The 24,295-nt window shown below is 56.2% G+C and overlaps 2 protein-coding genes across 4 annotated transcripts in view; one reads left to right on the top strand and one right to left on the bottom strand.

Moving 5' to 3' along the window:
* The window catches only part of CDH23 (cadherin related 23), a 401,997-nt gene that overhangs the window by 36,609 nt on the left and 341,093 nt on the right, over positions 1-24,295 (bottom strand). The window lies entirely within an intron of this gene.
* On the top strand, positions 344-23,867 carry VSIR (V-set immunoregulatory receptor). The gene is made up of 7 exons (XM_037804415.1): positions 344-744; positions 11,363-11,791; positions 12,587-12,643; positions 17,998-18,105; positions 21,056-21,083; positions 22,181-22,374; positions 22,574-23,867. Exons 1-7 carry the CDS (start codon positions 663-665, stop codon positions 22,609-22,611), a joined length of 936 nt encoding a protein of 311 aa, XP_037660343.1. The 5' UTR covers positions 344-662; the 3' UTR covers positions 22,612-23,867.

Genomic DNA, 24,295 nt, shown 5'->3' with positions numbered 1-24,295 from the left:
GTTGTGCATGTGTATTTGTGCCTCTGGGCATGCACACAACTTTGCCTGGCTCTTTACAAATAAATGTCAGATTCCACTTATTTATTCATCCATTCCTTCCACAACTGGGAGCGCCAGTGACATTCCAGGTCCTGGGCTGGGGGATCTAGGGTTCAAGTCCCTGCCCATAGAGAGCTCAAAGGCTGGTGGGTAAGGGCAGGCACAAACTCTCCTTACCTATCCTAAGTTAGATGTCCACATTCCTCTTAGGCTGTGTCACAATCATCATTCTCTCCGAAAAGTAAAAGGGGAAAACAGAAAGCACTTTAAACTGTCAATCAAGAGGAGCTGACTCGCTGGGACACCCAGCCGGCTATCCTATCTGAGCCTCGGTTTCCCCACCGCTACCGCGGGCCCACGGTGCCAGGGCGCCGCGAAGCCCCTCCCACGGGGCCCTCGGGAGCGGCAGTTGCCCCCGCGGCCCCCCGGTGGCGCTGCGGGGCCCGGAGCGGGCGGCGCTCGGGGCGACGCGCGGCACTCACTGGCGGGGCGCTCACTCGCCAGCAGGTTTCCCAGGGCCGGCCGCGTCCCGCCCGCTCCCCGCGCCCCAGGAGTGCGCCCTGCGCGCCCGCGGCCCCGCTCCAAGCTCAGACGCGCCAGACGCCGCTCCGCCCGACGGCGACATGGGCGTCCCCCCGGTCCCGGAGGCCGACGGCCGGCGCTGGGGGCCCGTGGTCCTCGCTCTCTTCCTGGCTGCCTCTCGAGGTAAGGCCTGGGCACTCGGGGAAAAAGCTCTGGTACCCGACCGCCGACGGGGGCTGCAGGTCGGATGGGGGCACCCTAGGAGCCCCGGCGCCTGCTGTGCCCCCCACCCCGCGGCATGGAGGCTGCTGGGGCCGGCCGCTTGGCAGGGGGCAGCCGCTGTTTGTCAAGGGCTCTGGTGGGGCATCTGGCACATCTGCAGGCTCTGACAGCTGCCCAAGCAGCTGGCAAGTCTGTCCCCCGAGAACTGCCTGTCCAGCTTTCCCTGCCCAGAAAGCCCCAGGCACAAGTAGCTTCTGCAGAGCAGGAGCTGCACAGGGTGGGGGCAGTGCCAGTGTGTTCTTGAGGTTGTGACAGGCTTTTGACACCTGTGATGTCTCCCTGCCCCTCCTGCCTCAGGATTCCATAATCTCAGAGGGCACGGGGTGTGTGGACTGGTCAGGGTGGGCACTGGCCCATTCCCAGACGTGGGCAGTACTGCCCACTGGCCCCTATTCGGAGGGTTGGAAGGCAAGAGTGAGCTGGTAGCTGGCATCCTAGTGAGGCGGGGGACACTCTCCCAGCTTGGCCACCAGCCCCTCTGGACCCCTGGATAACTTATGGCATCTCTCTGGCCTCAGTTTCCTCAGCTCAGATACAGAAACCCCACCTGAAGAGGCACTACTCTCCTCTCCCAAAGACCAGACTGTCGCGGCGCCAAGTGTTATCTTGACCAGGACACAGGGTCTCCAGGGGTGGACAGTGGGGAGAGGCCCCAGTATCCACAGCCTGGTCAAGGGAAGCGGGAACCAGCAGGCAGTCCATGGGACCAAAGTTTGTCGGGAGGGCCCAGGAAAGTATGAGTCATGCAGGGAGTGAGAGGGAGGTGGGCTTGGCAGAGGGATCCGATGGGCGGGTTGGGAGAAGAGAAGGAGGGGGACAGGGTAAGGGAGAGAGGCGGCGGCTGGGAGAACGGGGAAGACCCCTGAGAAACAGCCAGGGATGTCTTCAGGCAGTGTGGTATCTCAGCACTTAGAAACCAGCCTGGGGTTCTGATAAGGAAGAGGGAGCCCTCACCCCACAGCCCAGAGCTGCCCGAGCCCCAGCTTGGGTGCTCCAGAAGATGACAGCCGAGGGGAGGGAAAGAGTGTCTCCCTGAGATACGGGTGGCTGTCCCAGTCCCAAGGCCATGGACTGGTGGCAGGGTCAAGCTTCCAGGAGGAGCAGGGGACGGCAGCAGGCAGGAGGGCCAGCACCCTCCCCGCTGCAGGCCACTGCAAGCCTGCTCTGCCCCACCCTCCCCCAAGTGACCCCACGAGGCCCTTCCTGTTTTCTTACCCCTTCCCGGCCCTCACCTGGCTGGGCTGCTTCTGCTCAGCCACAATTTCAGAAACTTGAGTTCTAGAGAACTAGGGCGTAGACACTCAGCTCACAGAGCAGCTCAGAGGACCTCCAACCCCAGCCCACCTTGTCTTCTTAGCCAGTCACCTTCACCCCAGAGGTCTTGGCCTCTCAATCAGCTTTGTTCTCCAAAGAGCCCTCTCTTCCTGGGCCCAGCTCAGGGAGATAACTGGGGCTCAAAGCAGCTTTCCAGTGCAAGGGGTCAGGAAAGTTCTCTTAGCTCTGAGCAGCTCCGGACTCAGTATTCTCAGCTGTGATGTGGGTGAGCTACTGGGCATTCATCCTATTTCCTAGTGGTACTGTGCAACAAGGGAGATGGCAGGTTGGAGGCCTGCTCCAGGCAGGGTCAGGAGGGTCTGTGAGTTGGCATGATTCTGAGCGCCCTCCAGCAGTTGGAAAGACCAGCTCAGAGGTCTGCTGAAGGGCTGGGACTCCCAGGCACGACTGCCGCAGGTCACAGCATTTCTGTCTGGGGAGGTGAGATGGAGGAGGCTGGTGTAGCCGGGTCTCCAGCCAGCACTGAGAACGGTGGTGATGAGTCTGGTGCTCAGGGGTCCAGGAGAGATTGACCACACCTCTTTGCTGGGCTGGACCCTGAGTGAGACGGGTGGAGGGAGGCAACTGGGGACCCAGGGCCTCAGCAGACCCCAAGGACGGCGAAGTTTCTTTCACCCCTCCAGGCATTCCCAGGGCCCACCGAAGTTACTGTCCTTGCCTGGCCTTCAGAGAATGAGGCCATTCAAGCTCGCAGGGGTGCACTGGGGCTAGGGAGGGGAGACCCACCTTCCCCTGCAGCATCTTCCCCTTCCTGGTAAACCAGGATGCAGGACCTTGTTGAGTAACGCAGTGGCGCAAGCCTCTGATGCAGCGCTGGTTGGTTATTAGGAAATCCAAAACTCACTGCACTGGGGTTAAGAGACACAGCCTTGGGGCCAGCCCATGGACATGGGGGGCATCTACCCAATGCCAAGGACACCCAGCGGACAGCTGTACTGGGGATCCCCCCGGTGAGCTGGGCTTGCTGCCCCCAGGAGCAGCTTGTGGTCACTCCTGTTTCCCCCTAAGCAGGACAGAGGCTCCTTGCTGGGGCCTGATGTCCTCTGGCGGAGGGTGGTCCAGGTAGAAGGTGCACTGCTGGGGAGCTAGCAGGGGTGCATAAAGAGTGGGGGGTGGGGAATTAGGCACTGGGGTGGGGCAGGGCCTGAGTGAGCACTGAGGGAAATAAGAAAGGAAGGAGGGGTCTTCAGTGCCCACCTGGCCTGCTGGCAGAGACCCCTACAACAAGTGCAGAGACCGAGCCCCATGTACGGAGCTCGAGGCCACAGGGTTTAGGCCAACTACTCATGCAGGGACAGCTGCCCTCACTGGGGGAGGGTGATCCAGGGATCAGCAGTGAGGTTTTCAATGGACCCTGGACCCTCTTGCAGCAGTGCTGGCACGCCCAAGGCTTTCTGGATGGCAAGACTGTCCTAGCAAGGGACCTGGAGCTGTGTGGCCTGCCTGCTGGGGGCTTCCTGTACAGTCCGTTGCTCAACAGCTTAGCATTTGGATTCAATGAGACCTGGGTTCAAATCCCAAGCTGACCTTTTACTGCTCTGTGACTTTGGGCAAGTTGCTCAGCATCTCTGAGCGAGCGTTTTCCTCTCTAAAATGACTAAAGTGATGACTGCTCTTCCCTCAGAGTGCACACTTAATGTAGTGCCTGGCTCCTCGTGAGGGCTCCATGCCATTCCATTATACTTGGCTGCTTTTGGCTCTCCATCTGGGCTCCCTGCTGCCCACAGACCCTGCACAGGACCCAGGGCCTGGGAAGGCACTGGCTGGTTTCACTGGGGCTGGACTCTCTGGAATCCTGGAGGTATGAAGGTTGCCCAGGCTCAGTCCAACCACCCCCCTATAAGCAGTTCCAGCCTGCAATGTCCATGGAGGTGCCTGTAATTCTCTCAAAGTTCCCCAGGGACAGGGACTTCCCAACTTCAAGGGAAGCCCAGTCGAGGGTTTGCTTATCTCAGTGGGATCTTTCCCACATCTGATCTCTATATACAGCCTATTTACTCTGGGTGACCCTTTCCAAAGAGAAAGACGGTGGCCGCCATCTTGCACAGGTCTAATGCAGTAATGAGGTTGCTTTGTTATTGACCAAGCAAGGGCAGTTCTTTTAACCTCCCCTGTAGGGTCTTATTTCCCATGGGGACCTGGAGTCAAGTCATTTCTCTGCTTTGCACTCATTGTGGGACCCGGAACACATACCTCCCCCTCATCTGTGCAGTGGGCTGGCTGGGTGAGATGGTTTCAGTGCGGCTGACCACTTTCTTCTGAAGGATAATTCCATGATGGTGTTTCCCAAGTGTCAGTCATTTGCTTAGCATCTTTGTGATTTCTGCAGTATTGCCTGCCATCATATTCACTTACTTTTTTCCCTTAAGCCTACTCATTCTTTCACTTAAGTAAATAGATTCTAAAAGGAAACTTTGTATCATTGCCATAATGGAAAGTCAGTATCACATGCCATAAATAGAACAAAATCATAAAAGGACATAACAGGAAAACCAAATAAGGGTATTGAATTCTAGTTGGAAACCATAGCTTGGGGAAAGCACTGAGCCTGAAACCTGATGTCCTTCAGCAAAAACAAAAACAAAAACACCAACAAGAAAAGGAGATTAGCAAGTGACAGAGGTATTTTGAGGACATTAGCCTCAAACCAGAACTTTCGCTTTGATATAATCAGGACTAAAAGAGAATTGAAAAGGGAATAACCTTCTCTCTGTGTTTTGATGATATTTATTGCTGTAAAACTAAAAGCAAACCTATCTGTGCTATAGCTGCTGTCTATAGGGCTGGGCCATGGGGTTTCTCTGGGCTTCTCCCAGCCTTGAATTCTCCCAACCCCTATTTCCCTCCTTAGCCAGAGCTCACATCCAACCACACACAGCAGCTCAGCCAGGTCCTCCCCCTGCTGGGATCAACCAACTATCCCGGGACAGAAGGAGACGGAGATGCAGCCGGCAGCCTCCCTGGCAAGGGCCCAGGCTAGCTGGGTCTGCATGGAGCAGGCCATCTGTCCATCTGCAGGAAGGAGGCGGGGCCTCCAGCCAGCCTCTGGCTACCCGGAGACTCTAGAGGGTAGTGCAGAGCACCAGAGCTCTCAGATCGGACCTGGGTTCAAATCCTGACACCACCACTTAGTAGCTGGAGACTCTGGGCAAGTCACTTAACCTCTCTGTGCTTCAATTTCCTCAGCTATAAAGATGGACATGACAATAACACCTACCTCATGTGAGGAGAGGACTGAGTAAGCAAATCCATGTAAAAGTGCTTAGAAGGATCCAAGGCACAGAGCACGGGCCAGCAGCTACTACTATCTCTGAGCCTCCTGCACTGAGGGTGGAGACAAAAAGACTTGAACCTGAATTTCAGGAAGTCTTCAAAGCACAGGACCTGGAGGGTAGCTGGCTGGAGCTTGGAGTCCGGGCTGCACACAGACCTCCTCAGGGAGAGCCTGGGGCCTCTGGGAAGGAGTCATCCAGAGAAGCGTTCGCCGGCCAGAGCCTCTGGCCAGCTGCCCAGGCCCTCCCTGGGGAGGCGTGCTGACCGAGAGCCTCCCAGCCCAGAATGCATGGATGCTTTCCCAAGGTTCTGGAAGCGCCGCTTCCTCCAATAGAGCCTGGCTTCCCCTTCCCGGCCTCCTTGGTCCGATGTGAATGGCCACTTCCTGCGGGGAGCAGGTATCAATAAGCACATCTGAGATGCCCTTTGTCGCACAGCCCCATGGGTGGGTGGGCCTGCTGGCTTCAGACCTCGGCCCTTTGACCCGAGGGCACTTCCTGGAGCTTAGCCAGGCAGATTCAGTCCTGATTGGTCCCTGCTTCTGTTTCCCTCTGTGTACTGCGTCTTGAGAAAGATGAGCCTCACCTTGCCCTATACCCGCCCACCGTGCAGCATCCCGGGGGATGGCAGGGAGCTGGAGACCAGGACCCATGTCCGTTTGGGGCCCCCTGTCAGGGCAGCCACCAGGCCTTTCGTATCTAGCACGGGACTGGCAAGGGCAGGCGCTTTGTTTACGTGGCACCCCCAGCACAGGACAAAGTTCAGCCGTTTGGGTGGGGCCTCCCAGGCCTGACTAATCAAGCTGGGGCCCCACCTCCGCGGGAGGGGTGGGGCCTCGGCGACCGCAGGCTAAGCTCACAACACAGCCGGGCAGGGAAAACACGCAGGCGTGTCCACACCCATGCACCCCAACACACCCAGCCCGTGCACGGCCACGGGGGCTCGCGAGACTCAGGCAGGGAGAGCAGAAGCGCCTGAAAACTGGCGATGCCAAACAAGAACTCCTCTCCCCTCTGATGCAAAAGCTTTTGCTTGAGGTTGAGCTCCACCTGTAGCTGACAGTCCCATGGCCGGAAAGTGGCAGAAGCAGGACTAAATTCTGAGTGGCTGTCCCTTATTGAACTCTGCTCCTCACGGTCGGTTGGTCCCTCTACTTTGGGCCCGGCTCACTTTGAGGAATGCAAGGATGTTTTCAGAGTGAGTCTGAGGTCAACCAGAGGTCACTCCACACTCCCTAAATAGCTGGAGGATGAGGTGTGAGCCCCACCTGCTGGAGGGGTGGGGTCTCTCCCTGTGTGCAAGGCTGGAGTGTCCCAGGTGTCCATGCTGCATGCTGGCTGTGTGGCTCTGGGCAAGTCACTTGACTTCTCTGAGCCCGTTTCCTCACCTTTGAAAGGAGGTTGATAATTCCACCCTTGGGACCCACTTTTTGCCCTCTTCCTTTGACCTGAGGCAACTGTTGCCACCTGCCCATGGGATTCCCAGGGGCCTAGGAACTTGGCTTATCTTTCAAGTCAAGGAGAAGAAGTCGGAGGGCCCAGAGAAGGGAGGGGAACTGCCCATGGCAGCAGAGCAAGGGCCTGGCTAAGATGGGACTGAGGCCCTCAGATCTTACAGCCCAGGCCAGAGTTTTATTCCAGAGACCCAACATTTTTCTGGTTCCCAGCATTCTTCTTCCAGGTACCCCCTGCCTCCCCACCCAGTGGCAGGTGGGGGCCTGGTGGGAGAGGGGTGCTGGGTCCCAGGAGCAGCACATGACTGGACGGTTCCTCCTGGGCACGCACTCAGGCCCAGGGTCACTTTCCTGTCCCACAAGCTCTCGGCCACCCTGGAGCCAGGGGCCTTCCTCCTCACCCACTTTCCTGGGCCTCCCACAATGACCCAGGTGTTCAAAAGGATCTGCTCCTGACAATAAACAACATCCTCCTGCCAAATGATTATAATTCCAGCTGGGCTATATATATATATCCCTTCCTAACGTGTGCACGTGCACAGGCCTGGATGCCCGTGGGGCGTGTGCAGGCCCCCACTTGTGCGTGCTCCATTTTCCCCACCACCGTGCCCTTGAGTGTCCTCCCAAGGACAGGCTGTTCTGGGCCTTGTCCCGGCTGGAGTCTCAAACACAACAAATAAGATATTTTCCGCCCTCACTGCCCCAGGACAAAAGGCTGTAGACCCTTGACCCACTCCCAGCTGGACCTTCTGCTTGAAACTCAACACATTCCCAGCCCCCACCCCCTCACCCCGACCTGCATCCCAGGGCTGCTTCTCCTTTTTATAAAAGAGGAAGAGGTCCTTCCGGGGCCTTGAGGGGTGGTGGTGGTGGGAGTGAGCAATGCCCCCCCTCCTGCTGTCCCTGGCCCCCAGTTTCTCTGTCTCCTTGTGGGTTTGCAAGGAAAGGCACCCCCCTGGGCTGTCCAGGCAGTTCTGTGGGCTCTCTGCCTGATGTTCTGCCCCCTGTTCACATCAACACCCACCGTACCCACCAAGCTAGCTCCCACATCTCGCCCCCCCATCCACACTCCTCTGCCCATTTAGTAGCCCCCCAACCCCACTCCACTTGCTGTTTCTGCCTCCACCTTTGCTTGTCTCCCTCCACCCATCCCAGATCCACAATCCTGACCCCTGCTGTGCTTGGCCTCCCGACGGCCCCCGGGGTGTGTGCTCATGGGAAATGCTGCTGGAGCTGGATTCTGGGGCAGCTCTGGGGCATGATGGTGTTGGACAAAGGAAAAATGGGGTATCAGCTGGGAGAGGTACAGGTGGGAGCTGCCACATGGCCTTTTCCTAGGAAAAGAGGGGCATGGAGCCAAGATAACTGCCAGGCCGTCTCTTCAGTTCCTGGGAGTGCCTGAGGAGCCCTTTTCCCTAGCTACTCCCCACCTCCATTTCCTAGCATAGCCATAGTTCTGCGGCCACACCCACCCCACAAAGGCCTGCAAGGCAGAAGCCCAGGCTGGCATGAGAGGAGCTAGGGGTGCAGCCCGGCTACTGGGGTTCCTCTTCCACTGAGCCTGGTGCAGGGGTGAGAGCAATGGGTTGGCAGTGAGAGGGGACCTGGCTCAGTCTCTCCTCTGCCAGGCCCCTGCTGGGGACCTTGGGTAGACCGTCTCTTTTCTGAGCCTGAGGGTCACATCTGCAGGACAGTCAGCTTGGGCAGTAGAATCCCACACTGGCCAGTCCAAGGCACCACACTCACAGATCACATGGGCAAATACCCATGGAGCCAAGCAAACATGGTAAGGGAGTGAAGCAGCCTGGGGACACGAGGGAGTAGTGGGGACTGTGGCAAATCAGAATGCTGGAGCCTATCTAAGGGGTGGAGGGCTGCTACCCAGCTCCAGCTGACAGTTGCCTTGTAAGGAAATTAGCTTAATGTTATCTTCTGATTTTCCAAGAGAAACTAGACGTTAAGTTCATATCCAATTCCTGGTGTTTAAATGCTGGCAATCTCAAAAAAATTAGAATTCCTTGAGGGGAAAATAAAATATGTCTGCAGGCTGGATGTGGCAAGTGGACTGCTAGTTTCTGAACTTTTTCTTCAGTATAGTGTTTAAGTGCCCAAGTTTGAATCCTAACTCTCACACTTACTTGTATGATCTTTGATGATTTACTTAACCTCTTTGTGCCTGTTTCCTCATCAGTGAAATGGGAATAAAAATAGCATCTGTTTTATTAGGCTATTAGATATGCCTATAAAGCTCTTGTGATAGCACATAACACAATAATACTATTTCTTCTTCTTCTGAGAGTTCTAATTAGATCCTGCTCATGCTCTAGGGCTGTGTTCGTACCCCTGGAACTTCAGGCCAACCAGTTTACCTTTTTGGGACTCTCTGTTTCTGGCTGAAAAAGACCAGCATCTTTTCCAAAGACGTTCTAAAATCTCTGTCCAACTAAGCAATGGTTTTCCAAAATTCTGGGGCTCTTAGACATGGCTCCCTTCCATGGGGGTGATGTGAGAAGGAGGCTCAAGTGTGTGTTTGTCTTTCCTACCTTCCTAGGCCTGAAACTCCACCCCTGCAGATATAGCCTTTGGGGCCAAAGCTTTGTTGCTTCCTGACACCCTCCTTCAAACCTGCAGGCACCCCAGAATTGGATCACAAGCTATTATCAGTCATTTGCACCTTACTGGGAAAGAGTTTTAAGCTGGCTTCTCCATTCCATTGCTTTTCATTCCTAGGAACTGTTTCTTTTGTTGCTGCAAGGAATTAAGGACCTCTCTAGCTCCCGTGCATCAAGCACCAACTACAAGCAAGGTGCTTGCAGAGTACTTCATGTAAATTATTACTAATCTTTGCCTCAATTCCGCCAGGTAGATAATTTCATTTCTGTTTAACAGTGAATAGTCTGAGGCCCAGAGTCTAGGGGACTCACAGTTGTCAGACTCCAGTGCAGGCTGGACCAAGTACCCCCAGGCGCTTCCCGCTGACCCGGCAAGGCTTTCAGCTCTGCAGGAGAGTGTGTGTGGGGGGGCATCCTGGCATCCTGGGCTCTAAGAGCAGGAAAACACTGTCTGGAGGAGGAAGTCGCATTTCCTGGGTCAGACAAAGCCCCCGACTGGGGCAATGCAGAGGACACACATCCATTTGGATTCTGTACATATTTCCAAACCCTCCTTTCCTGCTGCCTCCTCCAGCCACAGTAAAGAAAACAATGATGTATGCTAATTGTAGCCCCACCCCCCACCCCCCCATATATCTGCAGAGGGCATTAGAGCTCACGGCTCGTGCTCTAATCTTTTCTCTTGTTCGGCCCTCTCAGCAACCCCATCATGTAGTGAATATTTTTTGTTGCACAGATGAGGAAACTGAGGCCCACACAGCTAGAGAGAGGAACCAGGACTCCTCTCTGGTATTGTTTTCAAAGGCCAGTGTTTTTATGGCTAAATGCTGGGGAACCGGGGTAGGAAAGAGTAGCAGGGGATGGCTTCATTTGCTTGTTGAAAAAAAAAAACCAGAAAATATTTCTAAGAAAATTGGGTCGGGGCAGGTGCATAGATGAAATGAGTGTTCATGTGTTCCCTGTCCCTCGAGCCCCTGTCCGTCTGGTCCCTTATCCCTTGGGTTTTCTGCTTCCTCCCCTCTTGTCCAGGGCGCCTTCTCCACTTGCTATAATCTTATCTGCCAGTCAAAGCCCAAAGACCCTCCCTCCTCAGAAGTTCCTCTCCTCTTAGCACCCCCGGGGCACTGCACCCGCTTGCCCTCTAGCTGGTGGCTTTATTTCCTCAGAATGCAGGCTTAGCCTCCCAGCTAGACCGTGAGCTCCCACGGGGAGGCCACACATTCAGCATCCAGCTGAGCTGGAGCACCTGGCCCAGGCCTTGCACTCACGTTGCACTAATGTCCAGTTAGTACTCCCTGATGAGGAGCTGGGAAGGCACATCCAGCGTCAGGGCCAGGAAGGAGCAAAAAGTGCTGAGGGCCCCCAGAAGAGTGGTGGAAAACAAAGAGTGATGTTCCCAAATGTCCCTTCTGCATCCCGTCCTGCTTCCACCAGATGTGCTAGGCAGGGGGGCAGGCAATGCTGGGGGCCAGTCCCAGGCAGAGCAGCGTGCTTGGGGTGGCGGTGGTGGGTGCACCCAGAGCCCTCGCGTGGCAGTCCCTGGGCTGGGTCCAGCCAGGCCTGCCACCTGCCTTGAGTCTCTACCCGCTGTTGAGCTTCCCCGTCCCACCCAGCTGGGACCTCCCCTACAGCCTGGGGTGGAGTCTGGGCAGGGTTCTCATGGAGAGGGAGAAGCTGAGGCTCTGGGCGGTCAGCTGACTTGCTCAGCGCCTGCAGCTGGGGAGTGGCTGGAGGGAGGCCTGGAACCCACATGGCTGGAGCCCTGGACAAGGTCCTCTCTGGCTCTGGGGGACACTGAGAGTGGCGCTGGTCCGGGTGATGACAGAGCTCTCATCTCTCTGAACAGGTCTGGTGGCAGCCTTCAAGGTCGCCACGCCCTACTCCCTATATGTGTGTCCCGAGGGGCAGGACGTCACCCTCACCTGCAGGCTCTTGGGCCCGGTGGCCAAAGGGCACGACGTGACCTTCTACAAGACGTGGTACCGCAGCTCGTGGGGCGAGGTGCAGACCTGCTCGGAGCGCCGGCCCATCCGCAACCTCACCTTCCAGGACCTGCACCTGCACCACGGAGGCCACCAGGCCGCCAACACCAGCCAGGACCTGGCCCACCGCCACGGGCTCGAGTCCACCTCCGACCACCACGGCAACTTCTCCATCACTGTGCGCAACCTGACGCTGCTCGACGGCGGCCTCTACTGCTGCCTGGTGGTGGAGATCAGGCACCACCACTCGGAGCAGAGGGTCCACGGCGCCGTGGAGCTGCAGGTGCAGCAAGGTGAGGGCCGGTGGGCTGGGTGTGTGCACAGGGTATCTGGGAGTGTGTGACGTGACTGCGGGGATGGCACGCAGACCCGTGAGAGAGGGTAAGCATGGGACAACTGTGTGGCTGTAACGTCGTGACCCCAGGAGAGTGTGCTCGTATGACCTTGCGACTGGGGGTGTGTGATGCCGTGTATGCAACAGTGTGACACCAGGGCAGCATGTGAGGTGCTGGAGGATGTGTGATGCTGTCTGTGGCCGCAGTGTGTGGAGCTGTGCAGAAGTTTCTGTGGTTAATGGGGTGTGACGGAGAGGGCGGGCAGACGTGGCTCTGTTGTGACAATAGGACTTTAAAGTGAGAGAATGTATGCACTTGGGCTGGGAGTGTTAGTGCTGATGACCACACCACAGCATGGCGATTGTGTACAACAGTGCGATGGATGTGTGACCTGGGTGCGGGTCGCCCCCGTGCTTGCTGGGGAGTATTCTTGTGAGTGCATCTCTTTAGGGAGAGCACAAAGGCTGGTGGACTGCCTAGAGGTGTGGGTACTGGCAGGTATCCATGCAGCCTGGGGATGGTATGAGAACAGGCAGGGCATGCCTGGGTGTGCAGTGAGAGTGTGCCTGTTTGTGTGTGTGTGTCTGTACGGTTTGGGGTGTGTGTGTGTGTGCGTGCGTGTTGCAGGTTCCAGCTGGGCCAAGTGGTGCTGACATGAGTGCCTGTCATGAGAGGGGCTTGCTGGCCTGGACAAGCATCCCTGGCCTCCTGGGCCTGTCACCTCCTTAGTGACCCTTCTCTTTGCTCCCACAGGCAAAGAAGCGCCTTCCAAATGCATCGCATACCCAGCCTCCCCCCAGGAGAGTGAAAGTAAGGGAATGCCTTCTTGCTTCTTCTTGATTGTCTGTTCTTTTCTGTCCTCATCCTGGACTCAGACCCCTTTGTGAACTCTGACCTCATCATCCCAAGCCCACTGTGTTCCCCCCACATTAGCCCTCTGCTGCTGACAACCCCTTTCGTTTCCTCCTTCACTTGATCTATGTGCCACAGCCCCAGAAACCCCCACCCCTTCCAAGCCCTCAGACTGTGGGAGTGCGCTCCAGGTAGAAATCTTTGGTCAGGGGAAGTGTCACAGGGGCTGAGTCTGTTTTCAGTGAGCTCCCTCCCTGCCAACCAGCCCTCTGCAAAATGGGAAGGTTGGAGAGTTGTGGGGGGCACCTCTTGGCTTAGGGTCTATGGAGGCTCAGAAAGGGGAATAGAATGAACTTTCCTGGAGCTCCTGCTATGTGCCAGGCACTGTGCTGAGTCCTTTGAAGTGTTATTATCTCAGTGAATTCTTACGAGAACCCTCTGAAGTTGGCATCATTATCGTCACGTTGCATATGTGGAAACTGAGGCCCAGCGAGATGCCGCAACTTGACCACATTCACACAGCCAGCCAGGAGAAGCACAGCTGAGATTTGGCTTCAGGCCTGCTTAGCCCTGCTCACTTCACCTTCCTCCCAGCCCAGGGGAGGAGACCGGACGCACAGTGGTGTTTGCCCGGAGAGACCCCTTATGTGGGGAGGCACTGCTTTAAGGGGTCCTCGGGGACTCAGAGATCAGGCGAGGATGCCCGGCAGTGTGGAGACAGCTGGCGAGAGGCAGACATCTCTCCTGAGCAGAGAGAAGCTTGGCCTTCATACTTTCTACCCACCCAGTATTGGGCGTCCACTGTGGATCAAGCTCTGCGCAGGCTCTGGGGATTTGAAAATCCAAACTGTGTCCCTGCCCTGCAGGAGGATCTGCACAGAGACCTAAGCAAGGAATGGGGAACAGCTACACTGCAGCCCCCAGGCAAGCCCCAACTCAAAGCCCCTGGTGACTTGTTACACAACCTACTCCTTTTTTTTTTTTTCCTAACCAACAAACAGACCAGCCAGGAGCAAAATTAGAACACACGTTTTTGTCTGAGCCAGATTCACATGGAACTAAGACACGCTTTTGTTCAGCCCCTCTCCCTACACACCCCAGAGCTCGTGGGTCACCCCGGCACCCAGCGGCCACTGTCCTCATTTCCTCCACGGGCAGCTCCCTGGTAAGGGCAGGGCGGCCTCCGAGCGGGCCCCTTCCTTCCCGCACAGCAGGCGCTGAGATCTGGCGCAAGCACGCAGGGACAGGTTGACTCACACCTGTGGGACACACTGGGGTCACTTCCCCTGGCTCCTTCCACTCTGAACAATCCCCTCAGTGCCACTCCTTCCTCCATAAGCTGCGGCTGCAGGGCCCTTAGAGACAGCCCCCCTCGGCCACCGCCCCTATTTCACAGATGGGGAAACTGAGGCTCAGGCAGGTGAGGTGAGGCTAAGAGGAGATTCCAGGGTGCCTGATTCCATTTGCAAACCCTGCTGGAGTGCCGGGCTGTCTTCCTGGCTATTAACACCAACGTTCTGAAAATCAGTTGGATGACTGAAGTTTTGGGGACAGAGATGAGAAGTGATAGAGGGGATGATGCTAGAGAAATCAGGCACAAAATGGAAAGGGAGCAGAGATTTGGTTAATCTGTTCTTGATTTAGAATTCTAGAGAAGCAGCTGCTGGAATTAAGGAAAAAGAAGTCACCGGGGAAATCCCGAGAATCGGGATAAGAGCCCCAGAGTGAGGCAAGAGAGGGTCAGGTTTCCTCTGCTGGCTTTTGACATTTTTATTCCTCTCCAATTCACGGGGATGCGAACCCTCACTCCACCCACCACGAATCAGCTGCTGGAGGGCCAAAGGGACTTGTTTCTTCTGTCCCAGCTGTTGAGGGCAGGGGGATGGCTTTGATGACCTCTGGAGTCCCCTTCCAAGCTCTTGGTTCTGGGAGCCCGAGTCTGGGCACTACAGCTGTGTTAGAGCCTCAGCATGAGATGAGTGTGGTCCCAGGTGAGAAGAAACCCAGGCTGGGTGGGGGTCTGTTTGGACAGCACTTCCACCCTCTGGGTACCGTTTTCCCACTGAGAAATGGGAACGAGTGTGTCCCTTTCCTTCTAACAGGAATGCAATCAATGTTCTCTAAACTCAGATGCCCCCGTGCCTGGGCATTAGCAAGGATGCAGTAGGGAAGGGTGGAGACTGCGGCGAGCACACTGCAACCAGTCTGTGAAGGCAACTCTAGCTGCTGCCAGTCAGAGTGGGCGCTGCCCAGGGGTACTGGAGCCACAGAGTTCTCAAGCAGAGTCAGAAACTCTGAACTCTTTTAATTTTAAAAAACAAATTAAGTACTTTGTAGGACACGTTTGCAACCAGAGTCCATTTTAGTGAAAGGCAGGGTGGACAAAGTGGTTAAGAGCACAGACCCTGAAATCAGCTAAGTTGCTTAACCTCCCTGTGCCTTAGTTTTCTCATCTGTAAAATGGAGATGGCAATTATAATAGTGCCTACTTTCGAGGACTGTTATGAAGCAGAAATGGGGTACTAAATGTTAAGTGCTCAGAACCATGCCTGGCAGAATGCTGTGTGTAATTACATCAAGATGCAGGAGCCAGGCCCTGCTTTCCAAATTAGCTCATCCCCCTGTGCCAAGGAGGACGGCAAGTAGATGGCAGCAGACGGCGGGCACTTGTTCTTTAATGGCTAGGAAACACTTGCCTGGTGACCCACGTTACTGTGCTTAGTGGGCCCCAGGGCCGGCTGCTGGGGGTCCTCTCCACTTCCATTCCCTTGGACAAGCCCCCAAGCCCTGTCGCTCTGACACCGGCACCCCTTTGGGACCTATTCCGTGAATGGAGCTTCTAGTCAGGAAGTTCTTTGCGTTTTTCCTTCTCTACTTTTAGCCTAAATCCAAGTCTCCGAAGGCCACCCTTGGGAAGTGGGAGAATCGCTGGTCTATGAAATAATAAGAGTACAAGTGTGCCTTAGGGAGGGGGAGGGACAGGAGGGGAGCTGCTGAGGGGCTGTGGTTTTGCACTGAGCTCGGGGAGGGGGCCAGGCAGCCCATCCCTCCGTGCACACCCTCTGCCCCCAAACCCAGCAGGATGTGCGGTCTGCTTTCATCTAGCTCCTCCCTGGGGAACCAGGCAGCCAGCCCTCCGCAGCCAGACTCCCTCCTCCACAAATACTCACGGGGAACCTGCAGGCCGGGACAAGGGCCCACTTTGCAGAGAGATGGGCCCTCCTGTCTCACCCCGATGTGTACAGGCTGGCCTGCTCCTCAGTGCTGGCCTGGACACTGCCTCTGCTGGTGCCTGATCACCTTCCCAGGATGAGCTTGGCTCTGATGGCCATCAAGCTCTCCCCCTCCCCGGTGGTGGGAGCCAAGGCACTGGCCACACTTGGGGGAGGGGCAGGAACTGCTGGGAGCTGGACTTGCAGAGGAGCCCATGGCTTCAGAGGACATTTGGGCTCATAAGAGGTGTCCCCAAACCTGCGCTCCTGCCCCAGCCTCAAGTCTCAGCTCAGGTTGTAAGGAAAACCCAGGCTCTAAGTGAAACCAAGCCCTGCTCCCCTAAAGTGGCTGCAGAGAGGATGAGAGTCAGGCCAAGCCCCCCAAAGCAGACAGGGAGCCAGAATCCGTGAGCACCTGATGAACATCAAAGAATGTTGCTTAGTAACAGCCAGAGGACACTTGCTTTGATGATAAGAAGACATCGCTTTGCACCTGGCTTCTCAGATATTGCCCACAGAAAGGTCCTTAGATGGGATTTAGAAATACGAAGTGTGTGAATTATAGAATGTTTTTACTTTCAATATTCCACGTCAAAATGCAGCCTTGCTGAGATCTGTGGGGAACCTGCTTTCATGTGGGGACCAACTTGCTTTGTAATCAGCACAGCAACTCTGCTTGCACCAGCGGGTACTTCTACAGTGCCCGAAAAACAGTTTGTTCTGTTTTGCGGTATGAACACACCCCCCTGAAAGCTTGTTTACACCACCACGTTGTTTAGCAACACAGTAAAAGAAAAACAGCCTTTATTCCCCCCATGAATAGTGCAAAGGCAACTATGGTTTGGACCACATCCCTTCCGACTCCCAAAGCTCTCCGAGAAGTGGATGCCATGACAAAGGCTCCCAGCCCATCTTTTGGCAGAGGGAGGGGCTGAAATTGGGAAGGAAATGTGTGCACGCTGGTTGTGGTTGCGAGGTCTTGTCTGTTCCCAGCTAAACTCCTGGAGTCAGCAGATGGACTGAAATAAATCAAGCTTCCCCATGCTGGAGGGGATGGGGGTGGGAGAAGTGAAGCAGTACAACCTTTTCGGAGGGCGATTTAGTAATAGCCTAAGAGAAAATGCACATAATCTTTGGCTGAGTACTTTTGCTGCTAGGAATTTAGGTACAGAGGTATTTGCTCAAGTGAGCCAGGATGCACGCACAAAGTGCTCATCGCTAAATCGTTAGTTACGTTTGGAAATGAAAGTAACCTAGATGTCCACCGACAGGGGACTGTTCAAGTAAATTTTGAGTTAGCAGTGTGATGAGGCCCTGTGAGGGCTGAACGGAACAAGGGGGCTCTCTCTGCTGTTCTGGAGAGATGGCCAAGCTATGCCGAGTGGAAAATGTACTTGTTATATGACCCTATATAAGCTGAATATGCCTGGAGCGCATCTAGAGAGAAACAGAAGACACCCATAAAGGCGATTACCTCTTGGGAGGGAGACTGGGTAGAGGGTAGCGGAGGAGACTTTTGAAAAAAGTTTTCTAACTGGAACATATTTTTGTCATTCAAAAAGTTTAAAATGAAAAAATGTCACACATGGGTCCCACATTTTGATTTTTCTCCCTTGACCTATGGGCATGAGAGCAAGAGGTGGGGTTTCCAGACACTGCTCGGGAGCTGAGGGGTCTCCCAGGGTGGTTCGGGGCTCCTTTTGACCTTGAACTAACTCTACAGTACTGGGTCTGTGAAGGACCTGCTCCCCTCTCAGGGAACAGCCTGTGGTCCCGGGGGTTGAGCTGCCCTCTGTGGGGTGGGATGAAATCTCAGTTCTTTCTTTTCCCTAGAGCCACTAGTGCTGGAGGCACCGGGCCTCGTTTCTGGGTGCTCTCCTCCACCTCGAGAGGAGGCATGGGGCTCTCTTTGAAACGGGGATGCCCAGACCTTCCATGCATCTCGGCCAGAGGAGCTGGCGCTCGTGCAGGCTGCTGAGGGCCTGGCTGGGGGCCCTGGGAAAAGTGGGTCCCTGCTGCTGCATGGCCTTCCCTCTGTGGGCTCAGTTTCCCCTCTGGAGTGGGAACGGGTTCACCTCGGCTGCCTCTCTGCCCTTTCAGGCATCACGGCCGCGGCCCTGGCTACGGGCGCCTGCATCGTGGGCATCCTCTGCCTGCCCCTCATCCTGCTCCTGGTCTACAAGCAGAGGCAAGCAGCCTCCAACCGCCGTGAGTACTCCTGCCCCACCTGGGGCGGGCGGGGGGCCCGAGGGACCTGCTCTGGCCCCCAGCTCAGCCCCCGAGTATTAGCCAAGGCAAAAGGCAGCCTTAGTTCCTCTCTGTCCTAGGTCCTAGAGACGTGAGCTGCTACAGCCCCTGCAAGGAGCCAGGCTCAGGAGGGGAGGGAGAAGGGGACCCGGGCCTGAACTCCCACCAGCCCCTGTGGCTCCCAGGCAGCTATGGCTTGGCACTCGACAGATATCTGTTGAGTCAATGAAAAGTCATCTGGAGTGGTTCAAAATGATTTGCAAAAATGCTGTCTCTCTGAGATCCTTTGGGGACCTGCTTTAATGGGCTTGTTTTGTAATTAGCATAGCAATCATTGGGACAAAAGTGACCTTTGGAGTAGCAGAGCTGGGAGGTTCTTTTCTTTTACGGACAAGAAGCCTAAGATCAGCAGGGTTAAAACAACTAATCAAATGTTACATAACTTAATAAGTGGCAGAGCCGGGACTCAAACTCAGAGCTTTCGACTCACGCTCTTCCAAGGGAACGCAATGCCACCATAAAGTAAAAACTCTCAGCACCATCATTGTGGCCAACAGCCCCGGACAGATGGGACTATGCCAGGCTTGTTACACACATTCTCTCACTTATTCCTAATCACCACTCCAAGAGTTTGGTACACTGTTGTCCTCATTTTACAGATGAGCAAACTGAGGCACAGAAAGGTTAAGTCATTTGCCTAAGGACCTGCACAGCATGTGGTGGAGCCAGGCTCCGAGTCCCAGCCACAAACACTGTCCACCCTCCTCGGCAGGCGACAGTGCCCCTTGCCCTGCCCTTGCCCCTGCCCGTGCTCTAGGACAGGAGTCCTTGCCCTTGGCCTTGCAGCCCCACCCCGACCTCTTTCCCTCAGCCTGGCCGCAGGTTATGAGGGAGGACGGCTCTGTCACCTGTCACACCTGGTTTCCCTTTCAACCCATTCTTTGGCTGCCCTGTAACAACCTGACATCCATCCCTCTCCCGGGGCCTGGATGGGAGCCCCTGGGCACTCAGGGGCCGTGGCTACCTCACCCTTACTCTCAGGATGTTCATATTCCTCTTATAAACCCCACCACAGCCCACCTGCAGGAATAGCCCAGGTAAGGGGGCCGGGCTCAAGGACGGGGGAGACTGCTCCAGAGTCACCCTCAGCTCCTGCTTATCCCTTATCCCTGCAACATTTCTACAGAGGTGGGGAAAATGGGCAGGGACACGGCGCTCAGCAGGCTTGTCGTCTTCCAGATAAACAGGTGCTCGCTGTCCCCCTTACACCAGACCACGTGTTGCCTGTGTCCTGTGATCTGAACAGGGACCAGGGACCAGGAAAGAAACAAACGCCAGGGCGGAGGCTGGTGTGTGTGCACGTAGCGGGGCTGGGGGGTGCTCCAGCCTTTGTGCCTCGCAGCCCTTCCCATGGGTACCCAGTGGCCTGTCAGGGGTTGGGGACAGATGGAGGCACAAGGGCATTGATGCTTCTCCTTGAAGAAGGCTGCCAGTGGCCGAGGAAGGATGACCAGAGTGGGCCGGTCCCGGGCGATGTGTCCCTCAGCTCCTGCCTCCTCCACACACTGAGACACCTTGCGTCGAAGTGCTGGCCTGGGGTCTCCTAGAGGAAGGGTCCTTTTTGGTCCCAGGAAGGACAGGGGTCCGAGAGGCTGATGAACCAGCCCTAAAGGGAGCTAGTGGGAACAGAGGCCAGCTGGGAGGGCCGGGACCCTCTGAAACCCTAAACAAACCCGGTTCCTATGGTGGGCAGCCACATAAGAGCACTGCACCCCCAGAGGTAACGTTTGCAGTAACCGAAAGTGGTCAATACTTCATCTCCTAATACAAAGATTTCTGAGGCCAAAAAGAAAAGAAGAGGAAGGGCTATGAGCCCCCAGGAAGGCAGTGTGCTGGGGAGACTAGCGGACAGGGGTGGGGTGGGTGGGGGTGGGGCCTCTCCAGTTTCAGACTGAGGCTCAGTCTCCACAGCTCTAAAATGGGACCAATAGTCCTCACCCCAAAAGGTGGTAGAGAGGTTGGCGCCTGCGTGAGGCCTGAGGGCAGGGACCAGGACTCTCAGACCGCAGAGGCTGTGGGTGCCTTTGTGCAACTTCCCCGTTTGTCCTTTCGTTGCGCCCCTCCTCCACCATCCGTTTCCCCGTGGCAATCAGCACGCAGTAAAGCCCCTCAGAATGAGAAGGATCTGTGGGAGTACACGGGGAGTTGCAAGAAAGACGGAAGTTGGGGCCATCGTATCCTAGTTAGTGGCCAGTTTCGGGGGCGGGGAACCCAAGAGTTGGGCAAGGGTGCAGCATCTTGGCTGAGGAGCAGAAGGTGGGTGGAACGGCTGAGAAGTGATGGGGTGCCCAGAACCCCTAAGGTTCTCCTTGAGAGATGTCACCTCCGGTCCTTCTAAAGCCACTCTATTAGGCAAGGTGGAGGATGGGACAAAGAAAACCAGAAACCCCTTAATTAGGAACTGACCTTGCAACACTCCCACACAGTAAATCATGGCTAGAGACCAGAACGTGGCAAATGTCCAAACAGGAAACAGCAATTAGCAAATTCAGAAGCCAGGCCTTTGGTTTATACTTAAATCCCAGAGGTCGAATTCTACCTAAGTCAAGCCATAGGAGAAAGCTTTGGCTGCCACTGTTTTCCTGGCAACAAATGTCCTACACGCTTGCAAGATGCAGGCTGAGTTTCATTTATCAACGGTCAAAATCGGCCACTCACCGTGGCCCTGGCCTGTTGGATAAACACGCAGACACCGCTTGGGCCTCCTGCGTGAGCGGAAGTAGAACTCAGGGCTGAGCATGGCCCTGCCTGGGCTCACTCTGATTCCCCAAGGGCCATCTGTCCACAGGGACAGGAATGCTATCTGGGGCAGCATTCCCTTCGGTGATTGATTCTGTCTGTCTGTCTTTAGGAGCCCAGGAGCTGGTGCGGATGGACAGGTAAGACCATGGGGACTGCCGCATGGAAACTACCCACAACTGTCCCCACCCTGACACCCTCTTCTTACTTCTCCTGGACCTCTGGCTGTGACTGGAGTTAATGAGGAAGGGGGGGTTAACTTTTGGCCAGGACAGACCTCATAACTAGTAGTGCCGAGACGAGGGGCCTCAGAACACAGACACTGCTGATCTGGCTTCCCACCCAGTGCCCTGTCCCAGCTGCCAGGGAGGAGCTATTTCTGTGCAGAAGGGCCCTGTTTACCCACCCACCACAGCTGGGGAGAAGAGCACCTGCCTTCTGCCACCGAGGCCCAGACATCTGGCTGGGCTGGTGTTCTCCCTGTCCCCCCAACCCCAGCAGGCTGCGCTCGGACGCTGCTCAGATGGGTCATGCACCCACCTTCAGGCCTCAAGGGTCAGCCCCGGCCAGATGGGGATAAGGAGGAAGCAGCTGGCTGGGGTGGACACTGAAACAGCTTACAAAGGGGGCCAAAGCCACACCTGGGTCGGGGTTCTCCCAGCAGGGCACACCGAGAAGAAAATGGCCCAGGACAGGGGATGCATGAGTTCCCGTGCTCTGGGCACGGAGCTCCTGCAACACCGGGTCCCCCTGGGTGTTGGCAAGGGATGATTTTCAGGACAGGTCAGAGAAAAACTGGAAACTTGGAGTTGGAGGGGTCTTCAGAGGTTGTCCCACTCACTCCCAACAGGGAAGAGAAGAGCCCCTCCCGTCAGCTCAAGAAGAGCTTTGGGATGTCCAACCCTTATGCTGTTAACTCTGCTGATCATGGGGAAACTTGTCCCCAGACTCCTGAGGCTGGTGACCCGGGGCTTCCTGAACTGGGCTCAGGGCTGATGGTCAGTTCACATGGTTGCCATGGGGCAGAGCTGGGGTCAATTTTTATGGTTGCCCTGACGTCTTCCTTTCAGGGCAGCAGGGAGAGCACAGCTGGCCTTTTCTCCCTGGGCCTAGAGCCTCCCTTCCCGCCAGGAGTGGCTGCTGAGGCAGGAGAGGGGGTGGGGAGGGTGGGGGTGGCAGGGAGGGCAGAGGCCATGCCCTAGGAGCACAGATGACCTTCAATTCTGATTCTTGGCAGCAATACTCAAGGAATTGAAAACCCTGGCTTTGAGACCTCTACACCCTCTCAGGGGGTGCCGGAGGCCAAGCCCAGGCCCCCATTGTCCTACATGGCACAGCGGCTACCCTCTGAGTCTGGACGGCACCTGCTCTCCGAGCCTGGCACACCCCTGTCTCCTCCAGGCCCTGGGGACGTCTTCTTCCCATCCCTGGGTGAGTGCTTCCCTCCTCCCACCCCACCCCCAGCACCTGATCTCAGCTCCCCATGGCCTGGGTCCATCCTCCCAGGCCAGCTGCCTATGGTGCGTCCCTCACTCCCCACCCTCCCCGGGGAGACCCAGAGCCTCAAGGTGTGGGTTGGGGAAGTGACAGAGGAGCTCCCCATTTATTCTGCTTCTCCTTTCTTTTGCAGAACCAGTCCCTGACTCCCCAAGCTTTGAAACGGTCTAGACCAGCTGGGGGCTGCTGGGCAGCTGTGGCTGGGCCTGGGGCAGGGAGCACTTGAGTAAGTGCTGGCCCTCTGAGTGGCCTCTTTGGCCTTGGTCATACTTTTCTCCCTAGTGCTCTGAGCTCAGACTCCTGATGCCCAGACCCTCAACCCCTCTGGATGCTACATGGGGGAAAGGAGAAGATGCTGGATCACTTAGCCCTCATCCCTAGGATACTGGGGTGCTGGAATCCCACCCCAAAGACCTCAAATTCACCAGCTACAGGTGCCAAATGACCAGCATCCTAAGAAGAAGCCAGGACTTCCAGCTTTGCAGCAACCTTTCTTCCCCAGATATGAGCCCTGGGAGCTGGAAGCACAGATGGGATAAGATGGGAACTGGCAGACCCTCCACTATCACCTCTCCCAGGCTGAGACACAGGACAAGATGTGGAGCAGGTCCTCCCCACTGGTCAACCTGGTCCCCCATCTCTCCCCAGGCTGCTCGTCTGTAAGACTCACTCTCCACACCCGGGTACCCTGGGGCTGGGCCTACCTGCCCACTGGCCATTGGAGCCTGCCCCAGCTGCCTCCTACCAACCACCTCTCTGAGGAGCTATCAGCAGGTTAAACAAATCTGGGGCTCCTGCTGCCTGCATTCTGGTTCCCAGAGTTCAGTGACCAGAGACCCCAACACGGGAAGCACGTGGGCACTGCGGTCACTGTGAGCCAACTGGCATCTTGGGCAATCACAGGCCAGGCCAGAGGTTGCACCACCCACTGCAGATTGGGGTGAGTGGGAGGGCTCACCCCCTGTCACTCCAACTCCCAAGCCCACAAGTCAGCGTGGTCAACAGAAAGATCGACCACATAAGGTCTTGGCCAAACTGGGACACTTTGGAATATAAAAAGGGGTAATTAAAGACAACACAGGGCAAGCATTGCAAATGGGACACGCAGTGACCCTAGCAATGGATTGCAAGAGCTGGGTTCAAATCTCTACTCCGCTGTCGAAGTGCCTGAGACCTGGGGAAACTGCCTTGCACCCCCTTCTTCCCGCCCCCCAGCCTTCAGTCTTCCCTCCCATACGGTCTGTGCCAAGAGTTCACCTCCCACTGGTCAGGTGGGAGGAGGAGGGTGCGCTTCATACATAGAAGGGTTTGCTCTCCCTGCGGACCCTGCTCCCATCCCCTGCTTTGGGGCATGGTGTGAATTTGTTTTTATACGTTTATACAAGGAGAGTCCTTTGTGGAATTGTGATTAAAGGATTTTAAAGGCATGGGCAAGGAGTGGGGGTGTCTCTGTACACTCTGGGGTGGACAGAGGGAAGGCGGTGCCCAGGAGTGGGGAGGGCGAGTCTGAGTTGGGCAAATCCCCCTCCAGCAGGCCAGGAGGCGAGGACTGCTATGGGGGTAACTTCTCTCTGGGCATCCGACTCCCAGCAGCCTACACTGGCTCTGCTGGGTTGAACCTGCATGCGAGGACTTCCAGCCTGAGCAAAGTCCTGGCAGGCAGGGAGAGGCTCCCCCTAGTTGCCTCTGGGAAAAGTGGGAGCAGCGCTAGGTTCTGGCAGCAGTCAGCCGGCCTGGCCTGCAGCTGGAGCCAGGGGGAACGACCTGGACATGTGGCCTTGCTTCCAAGCCCACTGTTGGCCCAACGGCATGGGCCGATCTGAGCTTTCCTGTTATGCCTGGGGAGGGGGAGGGG

This window comes from Choloepus didactylus, chromosome 15 (genome assembly GCF_015220235.1).
Source record: "Choloepus didactylus isolate mChoDid1 chromosome 15, mChoDid1.pri, whole genome shotgun sequence".
Taxonomy (NCBI): Eukaryota; Metazoa; Chordata; class Mammalia; order Pilosa; family Megalonychidae; genus Choloepus; species Choloepus didactylus.
The sequence above is the reverse complement of the archived record's forward strand: the minus strand, read 5'-3'. Positions and strand labels throughout refer to the sequence as shown.